We start from the raw sequence: 12572 nt of genomic DNA on the forward strand, positions 1-12572 counted from the left end.
ACTTACAGATTTTTAACATGTTGTAGCCTTGTAACATCTGGCATTATTTGTTGTGTACTTTTTAATACCTAATTAGAAATGTTACTGAATGAACTCAAATGACAAATTGTTCATGATTTAACATTGTTTACAGAATGGTGATGGAACAGTTATTTGTGGCTGTGCTAATGATGTCTGCACACCTAGCAGTCTCATATCCCCTGGTAACCATTTTGCCCCTTTTATGTCCGTTCTTAGTATTTGTTATGACCGCCTATGAAAGCTGTTAGAACCATTTGACATCTGTTACAGCATTATGACAGTAGACCTCGTGAGACTGTGTGTTCGTGTTGTGTGTCGTCAGACTACAGAGAGCTATTACATGGATGGAGGGAGACAATGCAGACTGTGTCCACCAGGTGAGAAAGAAATGCCCTCCATCATCTTACTTTTTATTTGATTTATTGTTCCCTTGTTTTTGTTCCCTCATCTCCACATCATCCTACAATCAACCATTTTGTACATTAATAGTGAGTCAGATTCTTTCAGAATGTGTGAGTGCGCATAGGCTCTTAGGAATCATGAGGAAACCAAGAGAGAGTTTCTCATGATGAGAAGTGGAGCTCTGTGCTATGACCACATCCTTCATTAGTATGCAGACTAGGCCAACAGGCTCTCGCTCTGTGCGCTCCATCTCTTCCTGTTATTCTCTGCTCTCTGCCGCTACGCTCCCCATCTTCTCACTCAGCAACAGACCGTGTACTAAAACGTTACCTGAATGTGTGTGTGCCTATGGGTCTAAAAGAGTTAGCATTATGTTCTGATATCCACTGCTTATGTAGACTACTACAGGACATTTATAAAACTTTGTATTGTTATTGTGGTGCTCTCTTATGTCTTGACTCCCCTTGTCTCTTCACTCTCTCCTCGCTCCTCTCTTTCTACCTCATTCTCTCTATCGCCCCATTTCCCTATATTTTTCCCTAACTGTATTTCCTTTACTCCATAACTGCTGTCCCATGTCTTACAGCCATCAAACCACTGGACACTTCCTGTTTCACACTGAGTATTTAAATACAGTATTCTTTGTAAGTCGCTCTGGATAAGAGCGTCTGCTAAATGACTTAAATGTAAATGTAAAAAATGTATTCCCAACATAGCTCATTCTAATATATCTACTGCTGTACATATCATTGTTAGTATATCTTGTGTAAATTCTTCCAGTGTACTGTACATACGCATAGATAGCATTCGGGTTGTTGATTGGATTCGTCCCGAGGTTCTTGAATTATTGTAAAAAAACACTTAAATTATTTGTGTACTTGTTTGCAGTGGCGGTTCTGTGGTGGGGCCAGGGGGGGCCAGTGCCCCTGTGACAACAATTTTGGACCCCCTTGTTGCCCCCCTGAAAGTGGAGTATGAAATAATTTTTACATAACAAATTTTTGCTATTGTTCTTTTTTTACATCCGTTATTAGACAGTGGCAACGATGATGATTATGAACATGGTCTTTTGCCTGCTAATGCCTGTAATGCAGTGAAGAAAATGTTGACAACAATAACGTCTAATGTAACTGGCCCCTCTAACAGTACAACTGGCCCCAGCTTGGCCCCCCCAGTTGAAATGCTCTTGTCACATTCGTCATAAGGATCGGACCAAGGCGCAGCGTGGTATGCGTACATTTAAAGAATGAACACTGAACAAACAAAATAACAAAACGACACGTGAAGCTATACAAACGAGTGCTGACAGGCAACTACACATAGACACGATGCCAAAAAACAAAAAGGGGAAATGGCTGCCTAAATATGATCCCCAATCAGAGACTATGATAAACAGCTGTCTCTGATTGAGAGCCATATCAGGCCAACGTAGAAATACAAAACCCCCTAGACCTACAACAACCCTAGACATACAAAAACCATAGACAATACAAAAACTAGTGTAACCACTCTAGTCACACCCTGACCTAACCAAAATATAAAGAAAACAGAGATATCTAAGGTCAGGGCGTGACAGGTCTAGAACCGCCACTGCTTGTTTGACATTTTACTGCGTTGTTAAGAGATAGTAACACAAGCATTTCCGCTGCACCCGCTATAACATTTGCTAAACTGTGTATGCGACCAATACACTGATTTAATGTTTCACCTCCCCCTCTCTATCGCAGGTCATTATCAGAGTTCCTGTTCAGAGTGCTCTCCCTGTCGAGATGGTTCCTACACAACACGATTGAATGCTGAGTCCAGTTGTCATTCCTGCTTCAAAGACTGCAAACGTGGTACATAAACACGAACACAACTCATTCACAGAGCAATGTAACATCTTTATTTTGTGGGAAATACTTCAACTGTATATTGTTTGTAAATCATTGTCATTTTTTGTGTTTTTTGGGGCCATTTTGAGCCTGTAATCGAACCCACAAATGCTGATGCTGCAGATACTCAACTAGTCTAAAGAAGGCCAGTGTATGTACAGTGCATTCGTAAAGTATTCAGACTGTCATGCAGGTGAAAGAGGACCCAAAAGCGACTTGGCGAAAACAGAGTCTTTAATCCAGTAAAGTAAATACAAACAAAAAAAACACAACTTTCACTCGAAAAGACGAGGACAAACTGGAGACTCGATCTTGAACAGCAGGTGAACAACAGGTTGCCTCGGGAAGGCACTTGAACCAGACAGACTCAGACACCTGCTCACCACGCAGCATCTGAGGAAAACACGACACGACAGGGCGATACACAAACACAGCACGGTGAATTCTAGACAAGGAACCGACAGGACAGGAACGGAACACAAAGGAAGAAATAGGGACTCTAATCAGGGGAAAGGATCGGGAACAGGTGTGGGAAGACTAAATGATTGATTAGGGGAATAGGAACAGCTGGGAGCAGGAACGGAACGATAGAGAGAAGAGAGAGCGAGAGAGTGAGAGAGGAAGGGGGAGAGAGAGGGATAGAAAGAGGGAAAGAACCTAATAAGACCAGCAGAGGGAAACGAATAGAATGGGAAGCACAGGGACAAGACAAGATAATAAATGACAAAACATGACAGTACCCCCCCACTCACCGAGCGCCTCCTGGCGCACTCGAGGAGGAATCCTGGCGGCAACGGAGGAAATCATCAATGAGTGAACGGTCCAGCACGTCCCGAGACGGAACCCAACTCCTCTCCTCAGGACCGTAACCCTCCCAATCCACTAAGTATTGGTGACCCCGTCCCCGAGAACGCATGTCCATGATCTTATGTACCTTGTAAATAGGTGCGCTCTCGACAAGGACGGGAGGGGGGAGGGAAGACGAACGGGGGTGCGAAGAAAGGGCTTAACACAGGAGACATGGAAGACAGGATGGACGCGACGAAGATGTCGCGGAAGAAGCAGTCGCACAGCGACAGGATTGACGACCTGGGAGACACGGAACGGACCAATGAACCGCGGAGTCAACTTACGAGAAGCTGTCGTAAGAGGAAGGTTGCGAGTGGAAAGCCACACTCTCTGGCCGCAACAATACCTTGGACTCTTAATCCTGCGTTTATTGGCGGCTCTCACAGTCTGTGCCCTGTAACGGCAAAGTGCAGACCTCACCCTCCTCCAGGTGCGCTCACAACGTTGGACAAACGCTTGAGCGGAGGGAACGCTGGACTCGGCAAGCTGGGATGAGAACAGAGGAGGCTGGTAACCCAGACTACTCTGAAACGGAGATAACCCGGTAGCAGACGAAGGAAGCGAATTGTGAGCGTATTCTGCCCAGGGGAGCTGTTCTGCCCAAGACGCAGGGTTTCTGAAAGAAAGGCTGCGTAGTATGCGACCAATCGTCTGATTGGCCCTCTCTGCTTGACCGTTAGACTGGGGATGAAACCCGGAAGAGAGACTGACGGACGCACCAATCAAACGACAGAACTCCCTCCAAAACTGTGACGTGAATTGCGGGCCTCTGTCTGAAACGGCGTCTAACGGGAGGCCATGAATTCTGAATACATTCTCGATAATGATTTGTGCCGTCTCCTTAGCGGAAGGAAGTTTAGCGAGGGGAATGAAATGTGCCGCCTTAGAGAACCTATCGACAACCGTAAGAATCACAGTCTTCCCCGCAGACAAAGGCAGACCGGTAATGAAGTCTAGGGCGATGTGAGACCATGGTCGAGAAGGAATGGGGAGCGGTCTGAGACGACCGGCAGGAGGAGAGTTACCCGACTTAGTCTGCGCGCAGTCCGAACAAGCAGCCACGAAACGGCGCGTGTCACGCTCCTGAGTCGGCCACCAAAAGCGCTGGCGAATAGACGCAAGAGTGCCTCGAACACCGGGATGACCAGCTAACTTGGCAGAGTGAGCCCACTGAAGAACAGCCAGACGAGTGGAAACAAGAACGAAAAGGAGGTTACTAGGACAAGCGCGCGGCGACGCAGTGTGCGTGAGTGCTTGCTTAACCTGTCTTTCAATTCCCCAGACTGTTAACCCGACAACACGCCCATAAGGAAGAATCCCCTCGGGATCAGTAGAAGCCACAGAAGAACTAAACAGACGGGATAAGGCATCAGGCTTGGTGTTCTTGCTACCCGGACGGTAAGAAATCACAAACTCGAAACGAGCGAAAAACAACGCCCAACGAGCTTGACGGGCATTAAGTCGTTTGGCAGAACGGATGTACTCAAGGTTCTTATGGTCTGTCCAAACGACAAAAGGAACGGTCGCCCCCTCCAACCACTGTCGCCATTCGCCTAGGGCTAAGCGGATGGCGAGCAGTTCACGGTTACCCACATCATAGTTGCGCTCAGATGGCGACAGGCGATGAGAAAAATAAGCGCAAGGATGAACCTTATCGTCAGACTGGAAGCGCTGGGATAGAATGGCTCCCACGCCTACCTCTGAAGCGTCAACCTCGACAATGAATTGTCTAGTGACGTCAGGAGTAACGAGGATAGGAGCGGACGTAAAACGTTCTTTTAGAAGATCAAAAGCTCCCTGGGCGGAACCGGACCACTTAAAACACGTCTTGACAGAAGTAAGAGCTGTGAGAGGGGCAGCAACTTGACCGAAATTACGAATGAAACGCAGATAGAAATTAGCGAAACCTAAAAAGCGCTGCAACTCGACACGTGACCTTGGAACGGGCCAATCACTGACAGCTTGGACCTTAGCGGAATCCATCTGAATGCCTTCAGCGGAAATAACGGAACCGAGAAAAGTAACGGAGGAGACATGAAAAGAGCACTTCTCAGACTTTACGTAGAGACAATTCTCTAAAAGGCGCTGTAGAACACGTCGAACGTGCTGAACATGAATCTCGAGTGACGGAGAAAAAAATCAGGATATCGTCAAGATAGACAAAAACAAAGATGTTCAGCATGTCTCTCAGAACATCATTAACTAATGCCTGAAAAACAGCTGGCGCATTGGCGAGACCAAACGGCAGAACCCGGTACTCAAAATGCCCTAACGGAGTGTTAAACGCCGTTTTCCACTCGTCCCCCTCTCTGATGCGCACGAGATGGTAAGCGTTACGAAGGTCCAACTTAGTAAAGCACCTGGCTCCCTGCAGAATCTCGAAGGCTGATGACATAAGGGGAAGCGGATAACGATTCTTAACCGTTATGTCATTCAGCCCTCGATAATCCACGCAGGGGCGCAGAGTACCGTCCTTCTTCTTAACAAAAAAGAACCCCGCCCCGGCCGGAGAGGAAGAAGGCACTATGGTATCGGCGTCAAGAGACACAGACAAATAATCCTCGAGAGCCTTACGTTCGGGAGCCGACAGAGACTATAGTCTACCCCGAGGAGGAGTGGTCCCCGGAAGGAGATCAATACTACAATCATACGACCGGTGAGGAGGAAGGGAGTTGGCTCGGGACCGACTGAAGACCGTGCGCAGATCATGATATTCCTCCGGCACTCCTGTCAAATCGCCAGGTTCCTCCTGAGAAGTAGGGACAGAAGAAACGGGAGGGATGGCAGACATTAAACACTTCACATGACAAGAAATGTTCCAGGATAGGATAGAATTACTAGACCAATTAATAGAAGGATTATGACATACTAGCCAGGGATGACCCAAAACAACAGGTGTAAACGGTGAACGAAAAATCAAAAAAGAAATAGTCTCACTGTGGTTACCAGATACTGTGAGGGTTAAAGGTAGTGTCTCAAATCTGATACTGGGAAGATGACTACCATCTAAGGCGAACATGGGCGTAGGCTTCTCTAACTCTCTGAAAGGAATGTCATGTTTCCGAACCCATGCTTCGTCCATGAAACAACCCTCAGCCCCAGAGTCTATCAAGGCACTACATGTAGCACCCGAACCGGTCCAGCGTAGATGGACCGACAAAGTAGTACAGGATTTTGATGGAGAGACTTGAGTAGTTGCGCTCACCTGTAGCCCTCCGCTTACAGATGAGCTCTGGCTTTTACTGGACATGAATTAACAAAATGTCCAGCAACTCCGCAATAGAGGCACAGGCGGTTGGTGATCCTCCGTTCCCTCTCCTTAGTCGAGATGCGAATCCCTCCCAGCTGCATGGGCTCAGACTCTGAGCCAGAGGAGGGAGATGGTTGCGATGCGGAGCAGGGAAACACCGTTGATGCGAGCTCTCTTCCACGAGCCCGGTGACGAAGATCTACCCGTCGTTCTATGCGGATGGCGAGAGCAATCAAAGAGTCCACATCTGAAGGAACCTCCCGGGAGAGAATCTCATCCTTAACCACTGCGTGGAGTCCCTCCAGAAAACGAGCGAGCAGCGCCGGCTCGTTCCACTCACTAGAGGCAGCAAGAGTGCGAAACTCAATAGAATAATCCGTTATGGACCGTTCACCTTGGCATAAGGAAGCCAGGGCCCTAGAAGCCTCCCTACCAAAAACTGAACGGTCAAAAACCCGAATCATCTCCTCTTTAAAGTTCTGGAACTTGTTAGAGCAATCAGCCCTTGCCTCCCAGATAGCTGTGCCCCATTCTCGAGCCCGGCCAGTAAGGAGTGAAATGACGTAAGCAACCCGAGCTCTCTCTAGAGTATGTGTTGGGTTGGAGAGAGAACACAATCTCACACTGCGTGAGAAAGGAGCGGCACTCAGTGGGCTGCCCGGAGTAGCAAGGTGGGTTATTAACCCTAGGTTCTGGAGGCTCGGCAGGCCAGGAAGTAACAGGTGGCACGAGACGTAGACTCTGGAACTGTCCAGAGAGGTCGGAAACCTGAGCGGCCAGGTTCTCCACGGCATGGCGAGCAGCAGACAATTCCTGCTCGTGTCTGCCGAGCATGGCTCCTTGGATCTCGACGGCAGTGTAACGAGCGTCTGAAGTCGCTGGGTCCATTCCTTGGTCGGTTCCTTCTGTCATGCAGGTGAAAGAGGACCCAAAAGCGACTTGGCGAAAACAGAGTCTTTAATCCAGTAAAGTAAATACAAACAAAAAACACAACTTTCACTCGAAAAGACGAGGACAAACTGGAGACTCGATCTTGAACAGCAGGTGAACAACAGGTTGCCTCGGGAAGGCACTTGAACCAGACAGACTCAGACACCTGCTCACCACGCAGCATCTGAGGAAAACACGACACGACAGGGCGATACACAAACACAGCACGGTGAATTCTAGACAAGGAACCGACAGGACAGGAACGGAACACAAAGGAAGAAATAGGGACTCTAATCAGGGGAAAGGATCGGGAACAGGTGTGGGAAGACTAAATGATTGATTAGGGGAATAGGAACAGCTGGGAGCAGGAACGGAACGATAGAGAGAAGAGAGAGCGAGAGAGTGAGAGAGGAAGGGGGAGAGAGAGGGATAGAAAGAGGGAAAGAACCTAATAAGACCAGCAGAGGGAAACGAATAGAATGGGAAGCACAGGGACAAGACAAGATAATAAATGACAAAACATGACACAGACCCCTTGACTTTATCCACTGTTACAGCTTCATTCTAAAATGTATAAAATATTTTTTTCCCTCATCAATCTACAATACCCCATAATGACAAAGTAAAAAATATTTTTAAAATGTTGACATATTTATTAAAAATTAAAAATGAAATATCACATTTACGAGAGAATCTTCTCATGGTCTGAGAATCCTTTAATTGCCTTTTGGCAAACTCCAAGCTGACAGGCATATGTGTATAGGAGGCAGGGAAGTCAGGCGCAGGAGAGTCAAACGGAGTGTAAAATGGTCTTTTAATAATGTCCTAGTAACATGCTCCATAACACTAAACAGGAAAAGAACATAAACAAAATATGGGTACGAAGACCCGTCGCGCACCTATACAACAAACAACACTACACTGACAATAAACAATCTCTGACAAAGACATGAGGGGAAACAGAGGGTTAAATACACAACAGGTAATGAATGGGATTGAAAACAGGTGTGTGGGAAGACAAGACAAAACCAATGGAAAATGAAAAATGGATCAATGATGGCTAGAAGACCGGTGACGTCGAACGCCGAGCACCGCCCGAACAAGGAGAGGCAACGACTTCGGCAGAAGTCGTGACACAAGTGGGCTGTCATGTGCCTTTTACTGAGGAGTGGCTTCCGTCTGGCCACTCTACCATAAAGGCCTGATTGGTGGAGTGCTGCAGAGATGGTTGTCCTTCTGAAAGGTTCTCCCATCACCACAGAGGAGCTCTGAAGCTCTGTCAGAGTGACCACAGGTTCTTGGTCACCTCCCTGACCAAAGCCCTTCTCCCCCGATTGCTCAAGTTTAGCTGGGCGGCCAGCTCTAGGAAGAGTGTTGGTGGTTCCAAACTTCTTCCATTTAAGAATGTTGGAGGCCACTGTGTTCTTGGGGACCTTCAATGCTGCAGAAATGTTTTGGTACCCTTCCCCAGATCTGTGCCTCGACACAATCCTGTCACGGAGCTCTACATACATTTCCTTCGAACTCATGGCTTGGTTTTTGCTCTGACATGCACTGTCAACTGTGGGACTTAATATAGACAGGTGTGTGCTTTTCCAAATCATGTCCAGTCAATTGAATTTACCACAGGTGGACTCCAATCGAAGTTGTAGAAACATCTCAAGGATGATCAATGGAAACAGGATGCACATTTCTAAAAACCTGTTTTGGCTTTGTCATTGTTCGGTATTGTGTGTAGATTGATGAAGAATTTGTAATTTTTTTTGCAGTGGTTACATGGCAGGAATAAAGTCATTTGGTATTTTGATATACATTAGATCTTGATTGATCGTACTAATACATTGTGTTTTCAGTCATAACTATTAAAGAACATGATTTTTTAAAACCCACCCCTCAGCTACTCTGTCAATCCCACCTATTTCCATAAACCCACCCTTCAGCTACTCTGTCAATCCCAACTATTTCCATAAACCCACCCCTCTGCTACTCTCAGTCCATCCCACCTATTTGCATAAACCCACCCCTCAGCTACTCTCAGTCCATCCCACCTGTCTCTATAAATCCACCCCTCAGCTACTCTGTCAATCCCACCTATCTCCATAAACCCACCCCTCCGCTACTCTCAGTCCATCCCACCTATTTGCATAAATCCACCCCTCAGCTACTCTGTCAATCCCACCTATCTCCATAAACCCACCCCTCCGCTACTCTCAGTCCATCCCACCTATTTGCATAAATCCACCCCTCAGCTACTCTGTCAATCCCACCTATCTCCATAAACCCACCCCTCCGCTACTCTCAGTCCATCCCACCTATCTCCATAAACTGCCCTCTTATGATTTCCATATGCCATACATGTCATTTCTTACCAAAAGTTATAAAGGTATCTCTACAGTATGGACACTATTTATTACCATGTAATAGCTGTACTGAACCTTTTGTTCTGGCTGTGGTGTGTGTGTGTGTGTTTGTGTGTATCAGATTTGCACCTGGTGGAGGATGAGCCATGTACTTCTGTATCGAACGCTAGATGTCGCTGTGAGGCTGGTTTTACCTGCACCGACAAAGACGACCAGACAGGAAACTGTAGAGACTGTGAGAAGATCCCTCAGCTGCCCCCACCTCCCCTGCCACCTAGCAATGGTACAGTGTGTGTGTTGCCCACTGGCCTTCTCTTATGCATGTCTTCCTTCACTGTGTTGTATTCTTGCCAGGTTCTGGGTATTGAATCAGTGTGTTTGGCTGTGGATAGATGTGATGTTTTCCTGCCTGTGTGCACTCTGCTCTGATTACAGAAGTGGGCATCAGAAACAACCAGACAGGAACTTCCTCTGAACACAGCAGGACTTCCTCTTCCGCTGGACGCTGTCAACCTCCCAAGTGAGCCTTTAGCCTTTTTAATCCTCCCTAAAACATACTATTACATACTGGAACCAGACAGATAAACAGGCTCTGGTTGAAGACGTCTCCTGCCAGGAGGGCCACTTCTGGCAAAGTTGTTATTTTATGGTATATAACCTTCATACAACCAGAAGATCTGGTATCAAAGAATTGTCAGATATCTTAGTGGTAATGGATATTTGGGATATTAAATACAGTTCTCAGTTCCCTGGCCCCACTTCAGTGTTGACAGGCTGTGAATATGTTACATGATGAGTCCTTTACCTCTGTCTCACCCAGCTGTGACACTCCACGATCACCAGTCTCACAAGCAGGTAACGCCACTCATCACACCACAGGTGTGTGTGTGTGTGTGTGTGTGTGTGTGTGTGTGTGTGTGTGTGTGTGTGTGTGTGTGTGTGTGTGTGTGTGTGTGTGTGTGTGATGTGTGCCCATCAGCTATTTTCATTACAGTCAGAATATATTGAAAATGTGAGAAGCTACAGATACAGTAGTTTCTCCATCTCCTTTCCCCACCAGCTGACACCAGCAAACACTTGGCAGCCATTTTGTGTCCTATGATGGTCATTGGAATCCTAGCCGTTATCTTTCTGTTATGTATCCGTCACCCAGGAAATGAAGCCTGTTTAAAACAAGGTAAGGTAGTGTTCCTCTGTTCAGTCTCAACTGTAGTTAGATCATTGTGTTAGAGCAGACTCTCTCTCTGGACACTAGAATGAGATGAGGAAGGATTAGACTGTGATGTTAAATCTCAGGATAGGTCTGCACTGGGAGCCAACTGTAGCTTCTTGTGAATGTAATTGAATTAAAAGATTGCAACACTCTCTCTGTGTAGACCTACTTACCGGTTTCTAGTGTCTACATGTACCCAGAAAGCATTTAAATGCAGAGTAAGATGAAAAAGCATTGCCCATTCAATCATAGATGATTCATCAATGAAATACCCATGAGTGGCTTACCATCAGTTTGCTGGGTTGACTAATAGATTTGTGTCTGTTATTTTCCAGCTCTCAAGTTCTGTAACAAGGTATGTATAATACCTACGGTAAATTACTACATTGTGTGTGTAATGTTTACATTGTCATTCATGTGTTCCTGACCGAAACCCTAAATAGGCATTGTTGACAATTGTGTATTCCAATAACTCTGGATTTCTGGTGAATTTCTGTGCTCTTGTGAAGGGAGTAAGAGAAGCGTCGCCTAACAAGACCAGAGCCACCTCATCAGCACAATGCCAGAGAGACACAGCCCAGTATTCAGCACCAGACAGTGGATCCAACACCTATTACAGCAGCAAATATGGGTACTATGGATACATACAAATAATTATTTTGACCCCAGAATCTTGATTTAAAAAGGAATCTAAATGTGGTGGAGATACTCTTGTGGTTTTTCCTATAGATGCACGTCAGTCGTTTAACTTGGAGTTTTGCATAGATGATGTTTTGAAGTCCATGGGGGATTAGCATGGGAAGTTGATTAGTTTCAAGATCCATAGTGAATAAGGCTGATGATGAATATAGAATCTAATATCACTTTCTCTCTGTCTCTGTCAGGCCCGGTCCATGTCCACAATGCTGGAACAGTCATCTTCAGTTTACTCAACCAGTTCACTGGTATGGGTGGTGGGATGGAAGAGAGAGGGCAGAAAGAGAGGGATGAGGAAGGATGTCCGACCCACCCCACACCCTCCCCTAACATCCATCTATCCCAGGAGGAAAGGGATGAGGAAGGATGTCCGACCCAGCCCACACCCTCCCCTAACATCCATATATCCCAGGAGGAAAGGGATGGGGAGATGGACTGTGTATTCTTCCCTTCACAGGAACAAGGGAAGGACAGTCACGTTTCCAAAGAGGAGGTGCATTGAGGGGAGGGGGATTGAGGACAGAGGACGCACCAAGTGAAAGCTTCCCTTCTAGGATCAGTTTAGCCAACCCTACATCCTAATGTTAATCATAAGGAGGATGAAGACTGGTCTGACCCTGGATCAGTGGTAAGGGACAACATCTACCTGGGGCTCTATTCAGTCTGTATCACTGAAGCGTTACAGATTGCTTGATAGAAATGTAAAGGTAATTTTTGATTGAGCCAACATATGCAGTGTTTATTTCCTGTTCTAGACTTAGAGCTAGACATCTCACTATGGTGGTTATGTACACATCCACTTGCTCTCATTTTATTGAACTGTATAATAAGCTTTCAGTCTCAACTGCTGCAAACTGTTTTTTCTGTGTTCATGTGGCACCTTGAACTGTTTTTGCACAAATTAAAACCAAAATATGAAATATAATTTTTCAATGAATACAGGTGATGGGGCGATTGTATGACATTACAGTAGGTCT

General features: G+C 46.3%; 1 protein-coding gene across 1 annotated transcript; it reads left to right on the forward strand.

Annotated features, from left to right (window-relative positions):
• The first annotated feature begins 327 nt into the window (after positions 1 to 327).
• Positions 328 to 12514, forward strand: LOC124004719 (tumor necrosis factor receptor superfamily member 3-like). The gene is made up of 9 exons (XM_046313441.1): positions 328 to 398; positions 2151 to 2261; positions 9808 to 9969; positions 10122 to 10206; positions 10507 to 10541; positions 10747 to 10863; positions 11235 to 11254; positions 11409 to 11530; positions 11784 to 12514. Exons 1-9 carry the CDS (start codon positions 362 to 364, stop codon positions 11887 to 11889), a joined length of 795 nt encoding a protein of 264 aa, XP_046169397.1. The 5' UTR covers positions 328 to 361; the 3' UTR covers positions 11890 to 12514.
• Positions 12515 to 12572: the final 58 nt, after the last annotated feature.

The sequence above is a fragment of the Oncorhynchus gorbuscha genome, linkage group LG19 (genome assembly GCF_021184085.1).
Source record: "Oncorhynchus gorbuscha isolate QuinsamMale2020 ecotype Even-year linkage group LG19, OgorEven_v1.0, whole genome shotgun sequence".
Taxonomy (NCBI): domain Eukaryota; kingdom Metazoa; phylum Chordata; class Actinopteri; order Salmoniformes; family Salmonidae; genus Oncorhynchus; species Oncorhynchus gorbuscha.

Excerpts from the sequence above, each read along its gene's own strand:
- LOC124004719 (XM_046313441.1), top strand. The coding sequence starts at position 362 with ATGGATGGAGGGAGACAATGCAGACTGTGTCCACCAG. Across the intron at positions 399-2,150 it reads ATGCAGACTGTGTCCACCAG|GTCATTATCAGAGTTCCTGT; the intron begins GTGAGAAAGAAA and ends TCTCTATCGCAG. Across the intron at positions 2,262-9,807 it reads CTTCAAAGACTGCAAACGTG|ATTTGCACCTGGTGGAGGAT; the intron begins GTACATAAACAC and ends TGTGTGTATCAG.